At 39.6% G+C, this 20,231-nt stretch overlaps 1 protein-coding gene across 12 annotated transcripts in view; it reads left to right on the plus strand.

Annotated features, from left to right (window-relative positions):
- robo2 (roundabout, axon guidance receptor, homolog 2 (Drosophila)) overlaps window positions 1–20,231 on the plus strand; it is a 291,837-nt gene that overhangs the window by 238,575 nt on the left and 33,031 nt on the right. For 8 of the 12 annotated variants that reach the window (XM_026191419.2, XM_026191422.2, XM_026191416.2 and 5 more), the window contains 9 exons: window positions 5,882–6,018; window positions 7,213–7,224; window positions 11,016–11,140; window positions 12,668–12,839; window positions 15,518–15,723; window positions 16,641–16,722; window positions 16,827–16,992; window positions 17,089–17,255; window positions 18,535–18,656. In XM_026191419.2, the coding sequence (XP_026047204.2) occupies window positions 5,882–6,018; window positions 7,213–7,224; window positions 11,016–11,140; window positions 12,668–12,839; window positions 15,518–15,723; window positions 16,641–16,722; window positions 16,827–16,992; window positions 17,089–17,255; window positions 18,535–18,656 (1,189 nt within the window). The remainder of the gene's footprint in view (window positions 1–5,881; window positions 6,019–7,212; window positions 7,225–11,015; window positions 11,141–12,667; window positions 12,840–15,517; window positions 15,724–16,640; window positions 16,723–16,826; window positions 16,993–17,088; window positions 17,256–18,534; window positions 18,657–20,231) is intronic. The other 4 variants (XM_026191427.2, XM_026191417.2, XM_026191420.2 and 1 more) reach the window with 1 other exon arrangement.

Consider the following 20,231-nt stretch of genomic DNA (forward strand, 5'->3'; position numbering starts at 1 on the left):
AACTTGGCTCTCCTATCCTTTCCACAGCACTTCTTCATGTGCAATCACATTCCTCCTCTAATAGAGAACAGAACTCTCCCCAAGTTCAGTCACAATAAAGAGCTACTGTTCCCTCGCTGTGCGTACGTACGTGTGCGAGTATGTGTGTGGGTGTGTGTGTGTGGCAACAACTGCCTCTTATCCGTGAGTATTTCCACTCATCTTGTCATTAAGGTTGATATCATATGGGAAGTTGATTACAGATTGATTGTACTCATGTTCCTCTAATAAGTCATGGACGGGCCTAAGGTCCTGTTTTGAGAGTCTGACAGAGATGGGACCAAGAACAATAAGAATGTTGTCCAATATGTGCATACCTGGGTTGTCCACAAGGCAAGGGCTCAGTCAAGACTGTGGGAACCTCTCTAAGCACTTTAGCTGTTACAGTAGCGTCTTTATGGCTGATTACATTGTCTATAATATGCATCAGTGCTCTTAATATATAAAATGAAAAGTGTAAAATCTTGCCGAAGGCATATATAATGTACTTTAGACTTTAAAAGATCACATAATTAGTAAAATTAAATAATTTGCTAAAGTCTAACGATGACTGCTGGGTAAGACCTCAGTCATACTAGTGCAAAAATAGGAGGGCAGCCTCAGTGTGACCAGGGAAAACTGATGGTTGATGAATGATTGCATTTCATTTTTTGGCTTTCTGGGATTTTGAGTAGTTGAAGTGACCAGCTTGCAACCAACAATTTTGATTGGTCCATCACTGTCTGACTTCAGTCCCTCTCAAACAAACTAGTGAAGGTTTCCAAATGATCACCATCAAATTCATAAATGCAGACACATTGCCAACATGTTGTAATCACTCTGAGTAAGTTGGAGTCAGTCTAGACCAATGAGCAAAACTCATCTGCGCTATCAACTAATGAAATGCACAAACCCAATTTGCTAAGGTTTGTGGTGGGCAATTTACTGTAAATTGCACTAAATTTAATACAGAAAAGCATATCTTATTTTGCACACGATATGTGAGAGGGGGAGATGTTATCAGAATGAGTGTGTAATTGACGCCACTAGAAAGCTCAAAACTGTGAGCCCAGTGCCAAAACTTTGGCTTTGCCCTGATGCTCTTTACTTAGTGCTTACTTTGAGTGTTTAGAGAGAAGCTCCACATATTCCTGCTTCACAATGAGATTGGGATATTGTTGAAACAGAGAAGAACTGAACTGTACTTATTGGAGCATCTGAAATGCATACAGTACATACAAATGCATGTCTTCCTTTTTGTGTTTCAGGCTTTTAGTCACATTTGTAAATTTCTAAATTGGTACACAATGAAAACACATCTGAAAGCCTTTTATGAGCAGTTCACATAGAGAAACATCCATGTTTCTGTGTTATTCCATTTAATGTGTTAGTGTGTTAGATTAATGTCTGAATGTAACAGTATGTTAGGGTTAGGGTTTGTTAAATGATATATTTCCAGACTCATGCTTTCCACTTCAGACCTGGCAATCAAGACCAACAAGACAAACGGTAAACCATGCCAGCATTATAGTCCCCATCTACTTTGCACTCTTTGGGAAGCTCTACCACTTAACTGTAATATACAACATAAAATAATGTCAAAATACAACAGCACAAAATGCTGTCGGATTAAAGAATTATTATGACACTACAGTAGATTCCTGAAAAAAAAACAAATTTGCTCTGACAAGAGATTTTTTATTTATTTTTTGCGTTACTGCAGAGCATCGTCTGCAGCGTATCACCTTTATTATTATTATTATTGGGGTTTTTTAACACAGCTATAATTTTCCACATAGATAACTAAGGTTCATCTAGTAAATTAATGTTAATTCTGTAACATACAGCATCAGTGATGCAGTGAATAATCTCACATTAACATTGATGTTTTCACTCAAGAGTGTGTGTCTTCCTCTCTATTAACCCATCACAGCAGCTGTAACATCAGTTGAAAAACAACAAACCGTGTGCGTAACATTTCTTTTGAAAAGCCTTTGTAGCTGCAGGATATGTGACACCAGTGATGGTACGCAACTCCAGGTCATTTTCTCAAAATGCAGAAAAACCAAAGCAGTTTGTGTATTTGGGGACATGGCACAGTAGCGCTAATTTCATTAACACATAGACAGCTTAGGATCTGCCAGTAAAAAATATTTTGTGTTCTTCTACACGTGCATGCCAGCTGTTATACATAGATTCCAGATTTATATAGTTTGTGGTAAAGCAGCTCAGGATAAATCCTGTTCTCCACCTGATTCTCGGTTCTCAGGACTACAACTAGTTCCCTATAATTTTTAACAGAAGAGTTCCCCCTTATGTAATAGACATATTTCTTTGTCTTCAGCCTACTCTTATTTATCATTTATCAGCAAATTTGTGCTGCTCTTGTTAGAATGATGGTCAGTAATGAAATTAATTACCTGCATCTGTTTGTTTCTAAATTTATACATCTGCCCAATTTAGATCTGGCCCAGTCTGTGTGGATTCTGCCAGGTCTAGTAGTAGCACGCTGGTACAGCGCTACACGTTTGACGTAGATGCCAACATATTTGCAACAGTCTGCAACAGATTTGAGTTTCCTCACAGTTAATCATAGTATTATCAGAAACAGATTGTATTTAAATGCCAGCTTGACCCTGTTCAGTCAAAAACTGATAGCAGACTTACTTTGTCTTATTGCCGTTTTATCACATTCTTGATGCACCAATGTGAGTGTGAAGAAACGAACTCATACAGGTGTCGGACCTGGACCCTTCATTCAAAGTGACCATTTAAAAAGCAAGAAGATTGTAAGTTGATTCACACTGTCATAATAATTTTAGTTGCGCAGTGGTCTCTAAACACTATTTCTGTAGTGTAGCTGTAGCCTAACAAATAGAAACTGTAGCTCTGAGTGTGACAACACAGAGAAAAGGGACAGATTTACCATTAACTACTGAACGCTTTTGAATGTGCTAGATAATTATTAGTTATATACTAAGTAACCACTGTTGTGCCACAGACATATATGTATACAACTCCCGTACTTTAGAGATGTGCCTTTGGATCCTATAGTTAAATCTATAATGAATGTATTTTTTTAAACTCATATGAAAGATTCCTACAAATAGCTGAAAGCAACAAACACAGTGCCAGTTGCTTTTAATGTTTTCTCAAATCTATGTTCATTATTGGTGAGTCCTTCTGTGCTGACAAAACCTTTCAGAAACGATTGAGACTGGTCTGGCCAGTGTTAAAATGTGAGAAACAAGGTGAAAGCGCATGTCGTGCAAGAAGTTTGAGAGCCAGCCTCGGTTGAGAGTCGTTTTGCGTAGCTTGATTGAAAACGGTGGAAACTATGTGTTATTCACTTGCTCACCTCTCCTTTTGTTCAGGAGTCGTGTTGTTTTGCATAAGCCCTAACTTGTCCCACCACTCTTTCACCTTTTCTTCCAAGTAAGGAAATCACGTTGATCCTTACCATCCGGAGGGAAGGTACTGGAGGATGCTTTCTTTATTAGCTTGTTTGTTTTTCATCTGACAGCAAGCTTGCCACAGAATGTGCTGCCTCATTCCTCTGGATGCCAGGCACTCGGTTTCAACAATAAATGCTTTATGCACATCCCCCACTCTTACCTGAACTGTACATCACTTCTCTCTAGAACAAAGCAGTCAGTCATGACTCAGTCAAATAATCATTATGGCTCCTTAAATACATGTGTGGAGGGGTGGAACAGGCATAGTTGAGGAATTTACTTCAATAAAGCTGCCATTGAATGCTTGCTGAGGAAATGTCATAACAGCAGGTAAAAAAAAATAGACATGGATAGACAGGATAGATTAGTTTTGCAGCTGCCAGTGGAAAACAGCCATCAGTGCACCTGATGGTTGAGCAGAGAGGTGTTTTCCACTCTCAGGGAAATGGACCATATCATACTCTTACCTTAGTTACAAAGTACTACTGTTAAACACTGTTTGTCCTTATATCCAAACTTCAATTGTGGTATCCAGAGTAAATGTTATCCTCTTTTTTTATAAAAAAACAAACACACTTAAAAGTATAATTTCATTTTTTATTGACGATCAAAAGCCAAACTCAAAACTTTACACCTTTAACTAGTATCATCTGTAAAGCCAAAGCCTTATATGGTGTATTTCTCTGTGTTGTAAAGTTCTATTGTTATCAAAAAACCATTAAAAACACATAAAACAGTCAAACTGTTGGACTGGGTAGTATTTTTCTTCATTACAGAGAACATGACCAGTGTAGTTTGTTCAGAAACAACTCTGCTTTGGCATTTTCAATCTCTGTAGGGTTTGCTCTGTAACGCAGACATTGCGGTTCTTTATGTGTTTTTAATAGTTGTTGGAGTGCAAGTGTGGAGCTTTATAGCACATGGGCATGTGCTATAATAAAAGAGTAATATGATGTCAGGCTTTTTCTTTAAAGCTCCTGTGTGGATTTGAAAAAGTCTGAAAATCTTTTGCAGACTTTGCAGACTTCGACAATGATCCCTCTTCGACAGTGGTGTTGACTTGGTTGGATCTTATGAAATTGTATTTTTTAACTCTTGAAATAATTATTTCATGGTGTGCTGTGAGTTATATTATATGACAGCTAAAACTCTTTCAGGCCCTCATTCATTCTTTTTAAGAAATTACCAGATGTTGCTGATTTGCTCACTTGTAGTAGTTGCTGTCTCTCTCATTTATTATTATTCTTTTTTTTTCAGCCTAATGATGCCCTCCCTTACTGGCACAGGCATTTATATGTGCCTCATACTCAAATTGACAGTGAAAAGCTATTAAATAACAATTCAACACATTGAATCAACTTCACATATTATGTCTGCTTCATTTGTCATGAAATAACAAGGGAACAGGCCTCACCTGACCACAAATCTGCTTGTCAGTTAATTGTCCAGTTAATGCAGATTTTTTTTTGTAAAGCCTGTTTAATTAAAGCTGGAAGTCTGCACTTTAACCAGATACTGGATGTTTAATCCGTTTAATTTGAAGTCCACTGTGGCAGTATACAAAGGCAAAAATACAAAAATTGTGACTTTGTCCAACAAATTATTGAACTAACTGCACTGCATCAGTTCTACCAATATTATTGTTTTCTACATGCTAATCTTTTAAAATATCTGTAATCACATTCTTGTCTAATGCAGATCTAACATTAATCTTTTGAACTGATGCCTGTTTTTGGCCTCTGTGAGTGACAGACTGTGGACAGGGAAGGACTGTCAGCCTGACAGACCACCATCACACAGCACTACCACCCCTCAACTAACATACTACTTACACACTGCCAGAACAGGCACCCTCTTCAATTACAGACTGCAAAAACAAACCATACCAGCATTGCCGGCTTGTCAACTACCATATAATTCACAAAGGTCTGCAGACACACATCAACACAAATATTTGACTACCACAATGAAATTGGAAACAACCTTTCCCTGCTATACTTGATATATTGATTCAGTCAGTTAACATGTCTTACACTAAGAAAGTGTAGTGTCGATAAAAATCATATAGAGCTGAGACACACACACACACACACACACATGTATATATACACACAGTTATTGAAAAACAGCTCATGAATATTGCACAGGTTTTGAGCGTTTCCAATTGAATGAATACGTCTCTGTGTATTGCCGTCATTGTTGAATAATTGATCCTGCTCCTTGCGATCTCCATTTGTCAAAACGACCAGTTTTGCTTCCCTGTACCACTCCAAGAGGGGAAAACCTTTAACATCTATTGTCATACAGTTCTAAAAAGAGTTTTACTTGGTTAATGCTTCTTTTTCATAGCATTTGAATTAAACGATGATCAGGCAACTTGAATATTAGTGTTATGTTTTTGTTAACAGGTATGAGATCAAGTATGACAAGGAGGACTATGTGCTGAGAGTGAAGAAGGCTTCCATTAATGACGAGGGCACATTCACCTGTGTCGCAGAAAACCGTGTGGGCAAGCTGGAGGCCTCCGCCACCCTCACAGTCAGAGGTATGAAACAGATATATATCAATTTAAACAATTAAATCAGTCAGTTAAAAACACACAGAGAAACTGTTGAGCGTATTGTTCTTATTCTTCTTATATACAAAGATGAAGTTTTGGATTGATAATTCACTCGTTACTGTCCCCATTACACAAGTGGAAATGCAGAATGCTGAGTACTATAGCCAAGAGAGATGTAGGCAGTCCATGAATCTGTTTAATTATTTACATTTCCAAGTGCAGCGTCGACACACTCTGCCACCCTCCCCCTGTTGTGGTGGCCTGCAAGCCACACTGCCCTCCATGCTGTAACCACCCAGTCAGCAAAGCCATTTCACAGATTACTGGTGCACACCACACCTGGGGTTTGCAAGGTTAATAAAATCATTCTAACCATTTTTTTTTCTATTTTCACCACTCTTCTTCCCATTAAAGTCGAGTGCTTAACGTCTCTGTGGAGCGCTTTACAGCGACACAGAGGACCAGAGGAGGTAAAACAAGGTCTTGGTTGACTACTTGTTTATGAATCCAGATTCGTGAGAGCACCACCTAAGTTTTTTTGTTTACTTCACCATGAGTACCCATACGGCAATGCAGAGGAAACATTGGGAACAACTACCAACAACTACTTCTCTGTGACACTTTCAGAAGACTCATCCTTTGGATATAACCTACATGCCTGACTTTTTTTTTTTGGTTCTTTTTCCTCCTCTTTCCTTTTTTTGGGTTCTGTTCATCAGCATTTATGGCAAACACATCTTTGCCTCGCTACTACAAACATACACCACCCATAGAATTGTAGATTTCATTATTGCAGAGAAGGTCCAGCAGTGTATTTGTCCCTGAGGAGCAATAATGACTGCCCACACTGAAATTTGAATGCAATTTAAGACTTTTGACTACCAGTGGGTATTCACATCAGACGGCCTCTGTCATTCAGGGGTCTGAGAAACAGATGATGGGAGCTCATCAGCAAAACTGTCCAGTGGGCAGTGGACAAAACCTACTGGATCCTCTCTTTGTAACGCTTACACTGTGCTAGAAGTGTGTTTGCCCAACACAACATGTCATTCATTCTGATTTTGATTTCCCTTGTCTTATTTTATTATGTTCTGTTCCTTTTGTGTTGTTTTATGTTTGTGCGTCTGTGTCTTAATTTGTTTCTTTTGTGTATCCACTCCACCATTGTCGTGTTTCCAGCTCGCCCCGTCGGTAAGTACCCATCCTTCTGATTTGATCCCATGCTGCATGCCTTCTCCATACACCCTGTTGCATTTGACTGCTTGACAATCACTAACCATCGCTTTAACATTCCTGTACTTGACTAACACATTTGTTGCATAAGTTGTCCTTTCCTTTCAGTTGTTTTTTTTTTGTACATCAGATACTTGTGAGATATTTGCAGATTTTAGAGCTGTATCTCTTTTCGTTAACTGGCTCTTGTATGTACTTTAGAGTTCAGAAACTATACTAAAACTTTTCTGTCTATACATCAGATATAGATTTAGACAAATCCTTTTTTTTTGTTCTCTCCACGCTGTGCTCTTTAGCATATCCAGTTTAAAATGAATGAATGAATGAATGAATAAATGATGTTTTCTAGTGGCAGTTCTCAGGTTTAATTTCAGGAGTGTTAGGTACATAGAAATTCCTTGATGCTTTACGACTTTACTAGAAATGCTTTCCCGTGGATAAACAGCTGTCCTAAACTTTGCATTGTCACAAAGTTACTATTCATTTTGTATTTTTATCGCATATACTTGAGCTCTACTCGCAGCTGATGAATATTGCGTATGTTGCTTTATTATTATAGATCAAGGCTTATGTTAGCATTGTTCCTCTAAACTGAAGGTTCTTTAGATTGTAGTCTCTATTCTTTACAGTGAAAGAGTGGGCTAGCAGTGTAATTGACTCAGACATTGTCATCTCATATGGTCCAGAATGTGTTTAACTTGCGAGTCTTGAGGCCATCTGTGGATTTTTGGATCACAGAGCTGAGATCTGTTTAGTTTTGATCAGCTTCTTTCCTTCTGAGCCCAAGAACACCGGTCTGGGAATGTCGTTTTATTTCCCAATAGATTGGTGTAGGTCAACAGAAAACCACATTTGGCACACTTCATATGTGAGATTGTTAGAGGGAGTAAGTGAAAATTGGCATCTTGAGAGAAAGACGTGCTTTTGAGTGCAGAAATGGGAAGAATGCAATAATGAGAAATATGCAGGAGGAGAAAGAAAGGGAAAAGAAGTGTGTGTCAAGACAAGCTTGACTGGTAGAAAAAAACAGACACTGCCTCAATGGCAGGACTTTGGTTGGCAAAACAGCAGTGGCGGTTCTCTGATTGTCAAACTGTCAGTTTCCAAGAAGATGGAGGAAATTACACATTCACTCTGCCTGTGGGAAGAGACAGTAATTGCTGTCAACTTTTGAATAAAATATGATTGAATGTGGGATTTTAAAGGAGGAAGAAATATTTGTGCTTGAGTGTGCTGAATGGATCGCTGTCTCTTTGTCCATTTGTTCTTTTCACCCTGACTGCTGTTTTATGCCGAGCCCTCTCCAAGCCAGGCAGATGTGACTTGTCATGAATTAAATATGGGCCCCTGATCGTGTGTTTCCTTAGGAGGGAACAGGAAGGAGCTTCTCATATGTCATTAAGGGTTTCTGAATAAAAAACAGGGCCAATGTCTGCTAGCCCTGAGCCAAGCTGTGAAACTGTCGCACACTAACTTCCCCTTGATTTGTCGAAAGTTTTGATCTGTTCTTCTCCATTGGACCCTGTCTACCTTTTGGTCATTCTCAATCACATTCCCCATGACTATTTTATTCAAATATAATTTAAAGATAGAAAGAGGGATGAAAAGTTGTGAAATATGTAGTTGACTAATAGAAAAGCAGTAAAGACAAAGCCGAGCCTTTTTGTTTAAATTGCAGTTTTAACTGGAGTCACCAATCACACAACTGAGATAGGATGGATTGGATGTTTTTGGCACTTATTAGTAAATCTAACAGTTTAGCACACTTGCACATTAGGAAGCTTAACCATTAATAAAAAGATATCTCAGAAAATGCCCCCAAGATATCTGTGGGTCATGACAAAACTGGTTTCCAAACAGATTGCTTCCTTTTATTTGGTATGTTAACATTGGCTGTAGATAAAAGAGGGTGTTTTTTGGTCTGCCTTTGGAAACAATGAGTCATACCTGAAAAACAGTTCAAAGCATAAGAATTCAGGCCCATTTAACATGACTTTAAATCATAAATAGTGGGGAAAAAAGGAAGTAAGCATCCTTTTTCTGCTTAAGTGTGTAAACAAAGAGTCATTAATGGGAATTGAGAAAGTGACAAAGGACCATGCTGGGTAGTACAGTGATAGGAGGCATTCTGTAAGGTGTGAAACCACATTTTAGTGAGTTGTTAATAATGCAGTGTGTGGTATGGAATGGAGCAGAGAAGGGAGGGAACTAAGACCTTGCCAGAGCAGGATTTAAGAGCTCTGTATCAGGCCCAGCATTGTGAGAGCCACAAGATATCCAAGCAGCAGAAGGCCAAACGGCAAAGCAGTAAATCTGTTGCCATCTGCACCATTCCCAACTGTGTGTATCTTTGACAAATACACACGCCCAAAAAGGGATTACATGATGAAACCAGCCAAATGGGAAGAGTTTGGCCTTACTGGAACCAGCTGGCTTATCAGAGAAAGGACTTAGAAGAAATCAAAAGAAACAGAAAGAGTGCAAGATGTTGCATTGCAACAATTCTTGTCAGAATTTTGCAGAAGTCTTGGTGTTTCTCATTGTGTTTCTGCAAAGAAAATGGTCCCTCTAATCCACTCTCTGTGCTTATTTGATAGTATGGCAGTGACTCAGGGCCCTTAATGTGTTGACTTTCATTATCTCTGCAGGAGCTGTGTTTCCTCTGTAAGAGTTTTTGATTTTTATCTTGGCAAACATGGCTCTTGTCAACATGACCCTCAATGACATTCACCGAAGAAACAAGTAGAGGCCCTGGGTCAGGCAGTAATTTACTCAGATAATTAAAATGCTTTCTTGCACTTGTACCGATCATCATCTATCAAATGATAGATTATTATGTCTGGATACTAAAGTTTTTCATGCATAAGGACACATGCTATATCCCTTTTTTGTGCCATCTATGCACTTGGATTATGTCAGCTTTTGCTTGTTAAATATCTCATTAAAAAGCAATTGAAATATCTGTGAAACAAAGTTTGGTGTGAAATTCTCCCTCCTTCACCTGGTGTCACGTAACGGTCAGAAAGCAAAAACGGCAGCACTGCACGCCAATAGAAGTTGTATCCAGTCCGCTGTCTTTGTTATTGACCTGCATCTGTCAAGTTGTCAGTCAGAAATGTCTCACTGTTCGTCTAGCTGCTGATAAACGTGTGAATGTTAACTGAGAAAGCTTCACAGTACAGTTTCAGACTTTGATAGCTTTTCAAGTGTTAGCTTGTTGTGTGGTAAACACTGAAGTAGTCTTTTCTTTCTCTCACTCACTTTTGATACAGCTTTGATCAGAAGTTGTATCAAGCTGCTCACAATCTTGACTTTTATATGAGATGCATTCTGATGCAGAGTAAACCCTCCATATGGAAAGTCAGACACAATTAACCCTGTCTATTCCTGTTATAGTTTTCGATGTTTCCAGGGCATGGGTGTGCCTATGTGTTGTCTCAGATCTAAATGCCTTTGTGACTGAGACGCTTCCTTGTGTGAATGCCACTGTGACTGTCATTCATTCAGCTTCAGTCTCACCTGGATGAATGGCCAGCCTTGTTACCATGGCAGTGAGAGTCATGATAGTCACTGGTGTTCAGAGCAAAAGACAGATATGATGCTGCATGGAAGCTCTGTACAGCACTCCCATTTTGATTTTACCATGTGGTATATTGCTTGTTTTTGCTTGAAGTCCTTAAGCCTTAATGTTCGGCTTCACTATGCACCACAGGTCCTCTAACACTGTTGTTCTGGCCCTTTGACTTCAGCTCCTCCCCAGTTTGTCATCCGTCCAAGGGACCAAATCGTGTCACAAGGCCGTACTGCTACCTTCCCATGTGAAACCAAAGGAAATCCACAACCTGCTGTCTTCTGGCAGAAGGAGGGGAGTCAGGTACAAACACAGACTAATCCAGTTTAATGTTGTTTTTTAATTACTTTTTCATTATTATTTTTTACATGTGAAAACATATCACTCTCTTTTTAGGCGGGATTTATTATCTACCGTACATCTGGCGTTATCAGGTTTCGATTCTACCAACTGTACACACAGTCATTGTGTTTTTTGGATTCCCCTGCTTTGCGCACACACACACAGACAGCACTTCTACACTATCTGCGATCGGTATCTTTACCACAGACACATAGATACACCTTTGTTCTCAGGATCCGCCAAATCAAAGTGTGCCTGGCAAAGTGCTAATTGGTTTTCTGTGACCCTGTACTGATAAGAACGATCCTAACCCTCACTCAAGCAGATAACCCATTCAAATACCTGGGTGTCCTCACAACGGTCAACAACAGTGCCAATTAGGAACCTGTTGAGGCTTGTAGATGAGCCACAGATATGATTCAGCTCTCGCTAAGGTTGAAACACGCTCACGCATAGCCTGCAGGCCAACAATTAGAACAGAGTTTTCTGAAAACAGTGAACAGAAGTGAGACGCATGCTTACAACTTTGCACAGGTATGATACTCAAATAACAATATGTTACCTAAAGCATTGTGAGTCAGTGCTATTGAGTAATGTGAACTCAAATTTTGTGTGTGTCTCACTTTGTCATTAAAGTTGAGGCTTTTCAAATGACTGTTCGTTCTTGACATTTCTGCACTTGTTGGCACTTGTCCTTGTGTTTATTAAAGCTTTCTATTCTTTATCCTTACTGTGATGTGATGTGATGGTATTTGTTAAAGCTAATTAAGTATATTAGTTAAATAACATTAATGCATTTCTTCCAGTTGAACATCTCATATGTTCTGGAGACCCATAGAGTCTAATAGAAAAGAAACTGTGCAGTTTGCTACATGTAAGTGATTAGATGTAATTCAATCCAGCTGTTTTTGCTGGTTCCCTCTGGGGATCCTAATAAAAGAGTACAGGAATAGCTGGGACAAGGTGGGAACTACTCAGAAAGAAGTACTTTTTTCTGTGTCATTAGTCGTCTAATTCTGTGTATTTACTCTGAAATGTGTTACGCTGATTATGTCTTCCTTTCTAAATTCAAGATTACATTATATTTAATAAAGTCTAATTTACATGAGGTGGTCTCCTTTTAAAAAAAATACATTTAAAAAAAAATCTCAAAACCACTGTGGAATTGAAACAGAGAGGAAAGTGGTCATGAAGCCAACAAGAGCAAAAAGTTCCCTTCCTAAGAGAGTGGAGCCACTGGCTTGGCCCAAGAATAAGTATGAAACCAAGTCATCAAACATGTTTTGCAGCTCGTGAAGTCGGTTCACATAGTCAAAGAGAGAATTGTTCATGCTGTGATTACACTAATAGTCGGATGTGTTTGCATGTTAGTGTGCACAGTATATGTGTGGATTCAATGGTGATGGATGTGTGAGCATTTTTGTAATTCTTCCAGGTTGAACTGCTTCCATGTTCTCACTAATTGGCTGTTTGTTCCATTTCCTGCAGAATTTGCTCTTTCCCAACCAACCCCAGCAGCCCAACAATCGCTTTTCGGTGTCGCCCAGTGGAGCCCTGACCATCTCATCTGTGCAGCGGGCAGATGCTGGTTACTATATTTGCCAGGCCCTGACCGTTGCAGGCAGTATCCTCGCCAAGGCTCAACTGGAGGTCACAGATGGTGAGGAAAACCTGACGTGTAACTTCTGCCATGCCAGCACACTACTACACACTGACACATTGCTTAGTACCACTGCAGATGGGGTGAGGCAGGTGAACCATCACCAAACAAATTACTTATACTGACACTGATGGCATCTGACTTGAGTTTGTCAGCTTTTAGCTACAACACGGCTATTGCCTGGTTAAGTGCAAGTAGGAATTTGGCCTTCAAGACCTTTGTGTGTGCAGTAGGTGCACAAGTACAAATGAATTTTTTAAACAGTCAAAGTGCAAAGAAAATTCAACTACTGTTGAAGAAATGTCAGTATGTCCATAACCTTCAGTTACTGTGTTTTTGCTCTGTGCACTTATTTCTTTCTTTCCTGATGCAATTTAATTAAAAATGCCTCGTCTTCCTATTGGAAAGAAAATAGAGCATTGCCCTTGAGTTTGTTCAAGTTTAATGGTCAGCGGTTTGGTGAGTGAGGGAGCCACATGTTTGTGTTTGAGGGCGGGAGCAGGAGAAGGAGACTGATAGAGTGACAGTGGCTTTCTATGAAATGAATTATTTTTGTCTTGCTAGGCGCGGGAGCATCTAATCAGCTGTTGTGATGGCAAGATAGACGGCTATCCATATGTCGGCTAAAGTACCTGCTAGCAAAAAGATTAAAAACACAGCATGGGCATTTTTTTGGTTTTGTTTTGCAGTCGGGTGCAGGTACATAATTGAAAGTGCCCTTCAAATTCCTGCTTATCACTTTTTCAGCTGTATTTGTATTTTTATTTAAACAAACATTTTGTACACATGGCATGCGGGTTTAACAGTCACAAGTGTTAGAACTCTGATTGGGCTTTAAATTCTTTATGAGTGTCTCAGACAGACTGAAGAACTCTATCAAAGTCTTACAAAGAAAGATACAGATATCCTTTTTGGATATTAGTGATACTACTTCCAGCTCACAATTGGCAGTACCAGGGCCACAGGGTGATCAACTTAATGGCAGTATAGTGGACAGGTGGTGGCAACAAATAGGATGTCTCCATAACTCAGTGTAGACAGTATGGTGAAAAACACATTCACTTTGGAATGAAATGTGTAGCATTGTTATAGTTAAGGTATTTTAATTCCCACTTTTATTTTTGCCAAGATATGCTATTGAAGACATGTTAGCAAAATGAATAAAATCAGTGGAAAAGGAGGAAAGAGTGTGGTGTGGGTCAGGGTGAGGTCATGGCCACACCTGCTGCAGTCTTCATGTGATTTACTGCCCGGAGTCCCGCCAGCAGTCTGTGGAGTTCAAGGAGATCTGTAATGAGAAATTCCTGATCCAGAGACCCAAGGCCTTAGTCGAGCTTTGCCTCCTCCCTTTGTCACTCCCACATGCCATGGACACATAAATTAAACGCATCAAACCCCTTGACCAAACCATGCCTTCTGTTTGCGCTTTAGCTTCTGTCAAACCGAGTCTTACAGCAGTGTACTGTACTAAGTAAGGACTGCATTAATGTGAGGGACGTTGCTTTAAACATCTTTTAACAAACATGGATGCACATTATAATTTAATGCATCTTAATTTGACAAACTATGCTATCAGAAGACAAACTGTATCTTACTGAGTCCCTGGCTAGAAGCAAATGCTTTGAATCGTCTCTTGGCTGGATTTCAACTTTACATTATTACTTTTGATTCATTTGATCACATTTGCCCTACTTACTTATTATAGAGGCCTAAAAACAAAAAGGTGGAATTAATGTAGTATATTTGGCTGGTGGATAACATATCAGGTTTCTCTCCACCTTCTTGACCCGAAGCATCTACGAAAGTAGAGAGAATAATCTGGAAACACTTCCTTTTATCAGATGTAACTGCGGGACAGAAACTAGGGTTGCAAGCGAGGTGTGATAATGTGTTGAAAGGTTACTGAGGTACTTGGTAATTAGCCCCTGCAGGTCTGACATCATTAATCCATACTTTCTAATTAATGTAGGTTCTGCGAAGCCAGGGGGACTCCACATTATTCAACTCTAAATATATAAACTGCCTTTGTGCTACAGTACTAAATCTCTGAGATCGCCTCTGACACATCCCCTATTTTACAGATGTTACCCAAAGGCTTTTCTGGCACATTAAAACAAATGAATTTGCTCATATAAATGGAATCCATCAAAGTTGTAGCATTTAAATTGAAACTGGAACCAAATAATAAAAAAATTAAGGTTGCCTTCTCTGATTCTTTTGAAATAAAGAGTCCAGTTTCCGTACTTTCTAAAATTCACCTTTTATTGTGCCCCACACTGCACATAATGAAGTATTTATCTGAACCATACTGGCTCAATAGGCCAGTGTCTCACCGCCAAACTGTACCACAGAGTCTAGAGTAGTGTGTAAAAATAAAGCTACCCAGGCAGTAACTGGAAACCGCTTAGCATCCCTCTGCCACATCAATGAAAGAAGAAAACACTACTCAGCTTTTCTTTCCTGGAAATACAGGAATCATTGTTCTGTGGCACAATTACAAGACCTGCAGAGAAAATAGTCTACTTTATGATAGATACCAATATCCGCCCCCCGCTGTGTGTTTTATAACCAGTGCTATCACTCAGTTTATTTTATAGTCATGCGCATTATATGAGCATCATCATTCATCTGAACTACAGAATATGGATAACACTCACATTTTCCTCTTTGTTTCACAGTGCTCACAGATAGACCTCCGCCTATTATTCGCCAAGGCCCATCCAATCAGACCCTGGGGGTTGACAGTATGGCGCTACTGAAGTGTCAGGCTTCAGGAGATCCTATCCCCTCAATCAGCTGGCTGAAGGATGGGGTCAGTCTACTAGGAAAGGACCCCCGCATGTCGCTGCAGGAGCTGGGCAGTCTGCAGATCAAAAACATCAGGGTAAAAGATTTTAGTGTTAAAGTCACAGTTACTACTACTAACTGCTACTATGTGTTAAAAGTTTTGTGCTTTCTTTGTAGCAGAGCTTAAAACCAGCATTAACATAAAATGTTAATGCAGTTATTTGCAACCGCATGGTCATGTTTTCAAGACTCCAGGATACAAGGTTTTTCCAGTGGGCATACAAGAAGTACCAAACCCCCCTGTTTAACCCGCATGATTGTATCACTTAGTGGCATGGTAGCTCCATTTGAGTTCAGCTGTGAAGGGTTGGATGGAATCCAGCTGTGGTTCAGAATATATACACACACATTTATGCACACGCAAATGTATCAAGTAGATTAAATTTAGAAGAATCGCATCTCCCTTTCTGCACTCTGTGGCCTCAGTGGAATACCTATTACGCTTGACAAAACCGGTGACCACTGACATGTTATTTAATAAATGGAAGGAAGGCACAGGGACAGAAACCAACAAACAACCAAAGTTCCTAAGAGGGATGGAGAGACAAGCCAGCTGTCATCGGTCCAGGGGGTTCTTGCAGCCCATCCTAAATTAATTAGCCTGTCTTTGTTGTGGTCGGCAGGACAGTGGGGAAATAAGGAGGGGGAGTGGAAAAGTGATGGAAGGGTGGTGAGTAGAAAATGGAATTCATTAGGAAATTAGCGTCAGCACTTTGAGGCACTCACAAATGACACACGGTTCTTCCAGCGCAGGGCCTAGCCGGAGAAGTCCCCCCATCAGTTTCACTGTGTCAGCGATAGGAGGAAACACGTATTCAGTCACTGCTGCTTTTAGGAGGGGGAACTAAAATGTCCCTTTCGCTAATAGTGTTATTAATGGAATCCTTACTACTGCTTATATTGTTTGCTGCTTGTTTTCATTTATATATATGTCTTTATTCCACTGTGTTCTAGCTTGCAGACTCTGGGATCTACACATGTGTGGCCACCAGCTCCAGTGGCGAAACCTCATGGAGTGCCTTCTTGGAAGTCAAAGGTAGGTCGAGGGAAGATGACATGATATTGACGCGATATTTGTTTTAACTTTACTGTTTATTGATGAAAATGGCTGTTTGTTGTATTCTTCACTGAAACTTTCAGAATCAGGTGGAGTGATTGTAATGAAGAACCATGATGATAATGAGCTTCCAGGCCCACCATCTAAACCTCAAGTTACCGATGTCACCAAGAACAGTGTGTCCCTGTCCTGGCAGCCTGGGCTGGCTGGAGCGTCTCCTGTTTCCTCCTATGTCATTGAAGCGTTCAGGTTTGTTTTACCACTCCCATTAAAGGGCCAGTCACTAGCTATCAGCTTTGGTATGCTATGGATTGCAGATATAACTTTATTTCTCTTGCACTGCAGTCAATCAGTGAGCAACAGTTGGCAAACAGTGGCAGACCACGTCAAAACCACCCAGTTCACTGTCAAAGGTCTCCGTCCGAACACCATCTACCTGTTCATGGTGCGAGCTGTGAACAGCCAGGGCCTGAGCGATCCAAGCCCCATGTCTGATCCTGTCAGAACACAAGGTACCTTACATAACACTAATATAAAGCAACTTCATTACATTCACTGCATGTATGCATAGGTTCTTCATAAGCCACAAGCTGAATTTGATTTTTGTTTCTAAGGATAGATTAAGGTCGCTGTGTTCCACTCCAAACTCTGGTACTTATCAGCCCATCTCAGCAGTCTGCAGTGAACAGTTATACTGACACTAACACTGCACAACTTTCAAGAGGTCAAATTTTTCATTGCAGTTCAGCTCATTAAGGCTGCACTTAAGCAATTATGTAAAATAGCCATGTCTACTTTTGGAAGGCCTAACAGAGTTAGTGCTATGCCTGCTATGTTAATCATCATAACAGAAGAAAATGACTGTCTCCAAACCCAAAGATGATTTGGTTACAGTACTGGACAGTCTGCAGTCAGATTGCATTGATATGATAACACCCTCCCACAAGCAATCCTTTGGCCGTGCTCTGTCAAATGTAAGCTAATACCATCCTAAAAAAGTGAATTTGATTTGCAGCCTATCTCTCTCATGGTGAGATGAAGACCTTCAGATGATATATAGAAGTGTTGATTGACAATAGCATGCACTGATGATAAAGTGATTTTTTACTACTTTTAACTGTGTTTGGCCTGTCTTGCTCCTTTGGTGTGTCCATGTTATTTATCACTGCGCTGGGTTGTGTAAATGAGCCATCTTTTTTTTAAATATAGGAAATGATATTTGTGGCTTTTTTTCCTCCAGTAAATAACTCAAAATGTGGCTCATTTCAGCCACACTCAGTATCTCATATGCTGGATTTTTTTTTATTGCTTATAACTTGAAACACATGCATGGGAGAAATGAGCTGGAACATAGTGTCATGTGTCCATTCATCTTCCATCCAGTATGTCTAAGGGGTCATATATTCAGAGTTCATTCAGTGATGTGGTTTTTCAGTCAGATCCCAGTAAGTGCAGACAAGTCGCACGTCTAAAGAACTTTGCAAACCCAACTCTGCTTTCTTTTCTTTAGATCAGAAAAGTGCTTAATACAAAATGGAATGAGGTCATTTTAATGCAGATGAAGTTGCTCCTTTTTAAATGAAGTCGTGATTACCAAGTGTACACGTCTTTGTTAAATCTGGCTTGTCTATTCATTCTTTCTTTTGTTATTCCACTTCTGATGGTGATGAATCAAGGTTTATTGTGTGGAGCTGAGTGAACAGAGTTTAAGAAGAGTAAGAAACATTTTACTCTCTTTGACTTTACTTTGGGACTTCTCCTTCTCATTTTTACTTTCTTGTTCTCTTGTAGATATAAGCCCTCCAGCTCAGGGTGTGGACCACAGGCACGTACAGAAGGAGCTCGGCGAGGTCATAGTTCGCTTGCACAATCCTGTTGTCCTGAGTCCCACAACCATTCAGGTCACATGGACAGTAAGTATAGCTTAGCATACTCAGACTTTAGCTGAGTATTTTCACTGCAAGAGCATATATTGTGATTCTTTGATTGTGCAAAATTGAGTCACAGTCAAGATAGTTGGCATTAAATATTCCTCTTTGAAGTCAGAAGGTGCTCCTTGAGGCTAGGATTTGTTTTATGCCAGGAAATTTTTGTCAGGTTATTCCCTAAGACTGCAGCTTTGAAATTGTAAATGGGAATTTAAAAGTAACTGAACATCAGATAGCTGTAAAATGGTTTTATTAACCACAGTAACATCAAAAGAGATGTCAGAGACATCTGGTTGTTCATCTATCTTCCATATGTCTTCAGCTGCTTCCTGCTTACATAAAGGACTACCGTACTCAGATAAAAGCAGATTGAAATTAATTTTTGTGTAATACAGTGTAGTAATCTGCAAACAGGAACCTTTGCATCCACTATATCCTATATGCACTTTCTGATGCTTCAAAATAAGAATAAACTTTTGGCCAAGTTTAGAACATTTTGCCAAATGTGAAACACTTTAAAAAAAAATTTATATCTGTTTAATAATAAGAACAGAAACACTACGGTGTTTAGACTGTATAATATGTACATGGTTATTTTGATTGTGGTCCTATAAATCCCTTGGTGGCAAAGGGAGTGCATTTTCAAATGATCCACATTAGCAGTTTTCCTGGTGACATCTTTATTGACCCCTGTGGACTTGTTCGCTAATTTAATGCTAAAGCATTGCTTTATGATTGCAGTGTACAGTCAACACAAAACACGGCTGCCTAATCAATCAGTGGCTGGGACCCTTTAAGTAAACAGAGTGGCCCCTTTCAGAAAGCTTTTATATTCCCAAATCATTCCATTAATAAAATTCGTGCACCAAGAACGGAATCCATTTTGCTGATTTACTCAAGCTACACTGGTGAAAAACAGCTGCTTAACATCCCACTTGAAAGCCCTGCTCACTTCTTCTTCTACTGTTAACAAGCCATTACAGTGAGTTATGCACCCGTTCCTCCTCTGCATAAATTCAGCTTTTTCTGTCTCGCTAAATGGTTCCAAGTTTTAGACGAAGGACCCGTTGTGGATTTCAGGGGGCTACTACAATTGCTGTCTCTCCATCTTTTCTATGGGACATATCTCCTGTTACCATCTCTATTGTGTATCCTCCTTATTTCCCCAGGGTGTATGTATTTGTTGCTGCATGAAATTCTTATATTCATACCACGTCCTAAATATAGTAGGACTTGCTTTATGGTGCCACTATTTAGCATTTATAATACACATGAGACATTCCTATGTCCTTCATGGAATGCCTTTTTAATGTTGGGGGGACCACTTTGTGGTAGGATCTATGGTATGAGATGATGTCAGTGTTAATTCAGAAAAGTGTAGAAGTGCTGGTCATAAAAGCCTCTAAAGTGTTATACATGCAGCCCTGTAAGAATTGCAGAAAAACATCAATGCATATTATCTATCAAATGTCCCAAAGTAGCATCCATTAATCTCCTCTGCACAGTTCTCTTTGAAATAAAAAATAACTAAATGAAAATAATGCCTTCTTTTACCTCTTT

Source organism: Astatotilapia calliptera, chromosome 14 (genome assembly GCF_964374335.1).
Source record: "Astatotilapia calliptera chromosome 14, fAstCal68.1, whole genome shotgun sequence".
Taxonomy (NCBI): Eukaryota; Metazoa; Chordata; class Actinopteri; order Cichliformes; family Cichlidae; genus Astatotilapia; species Astatotilapia calliptera.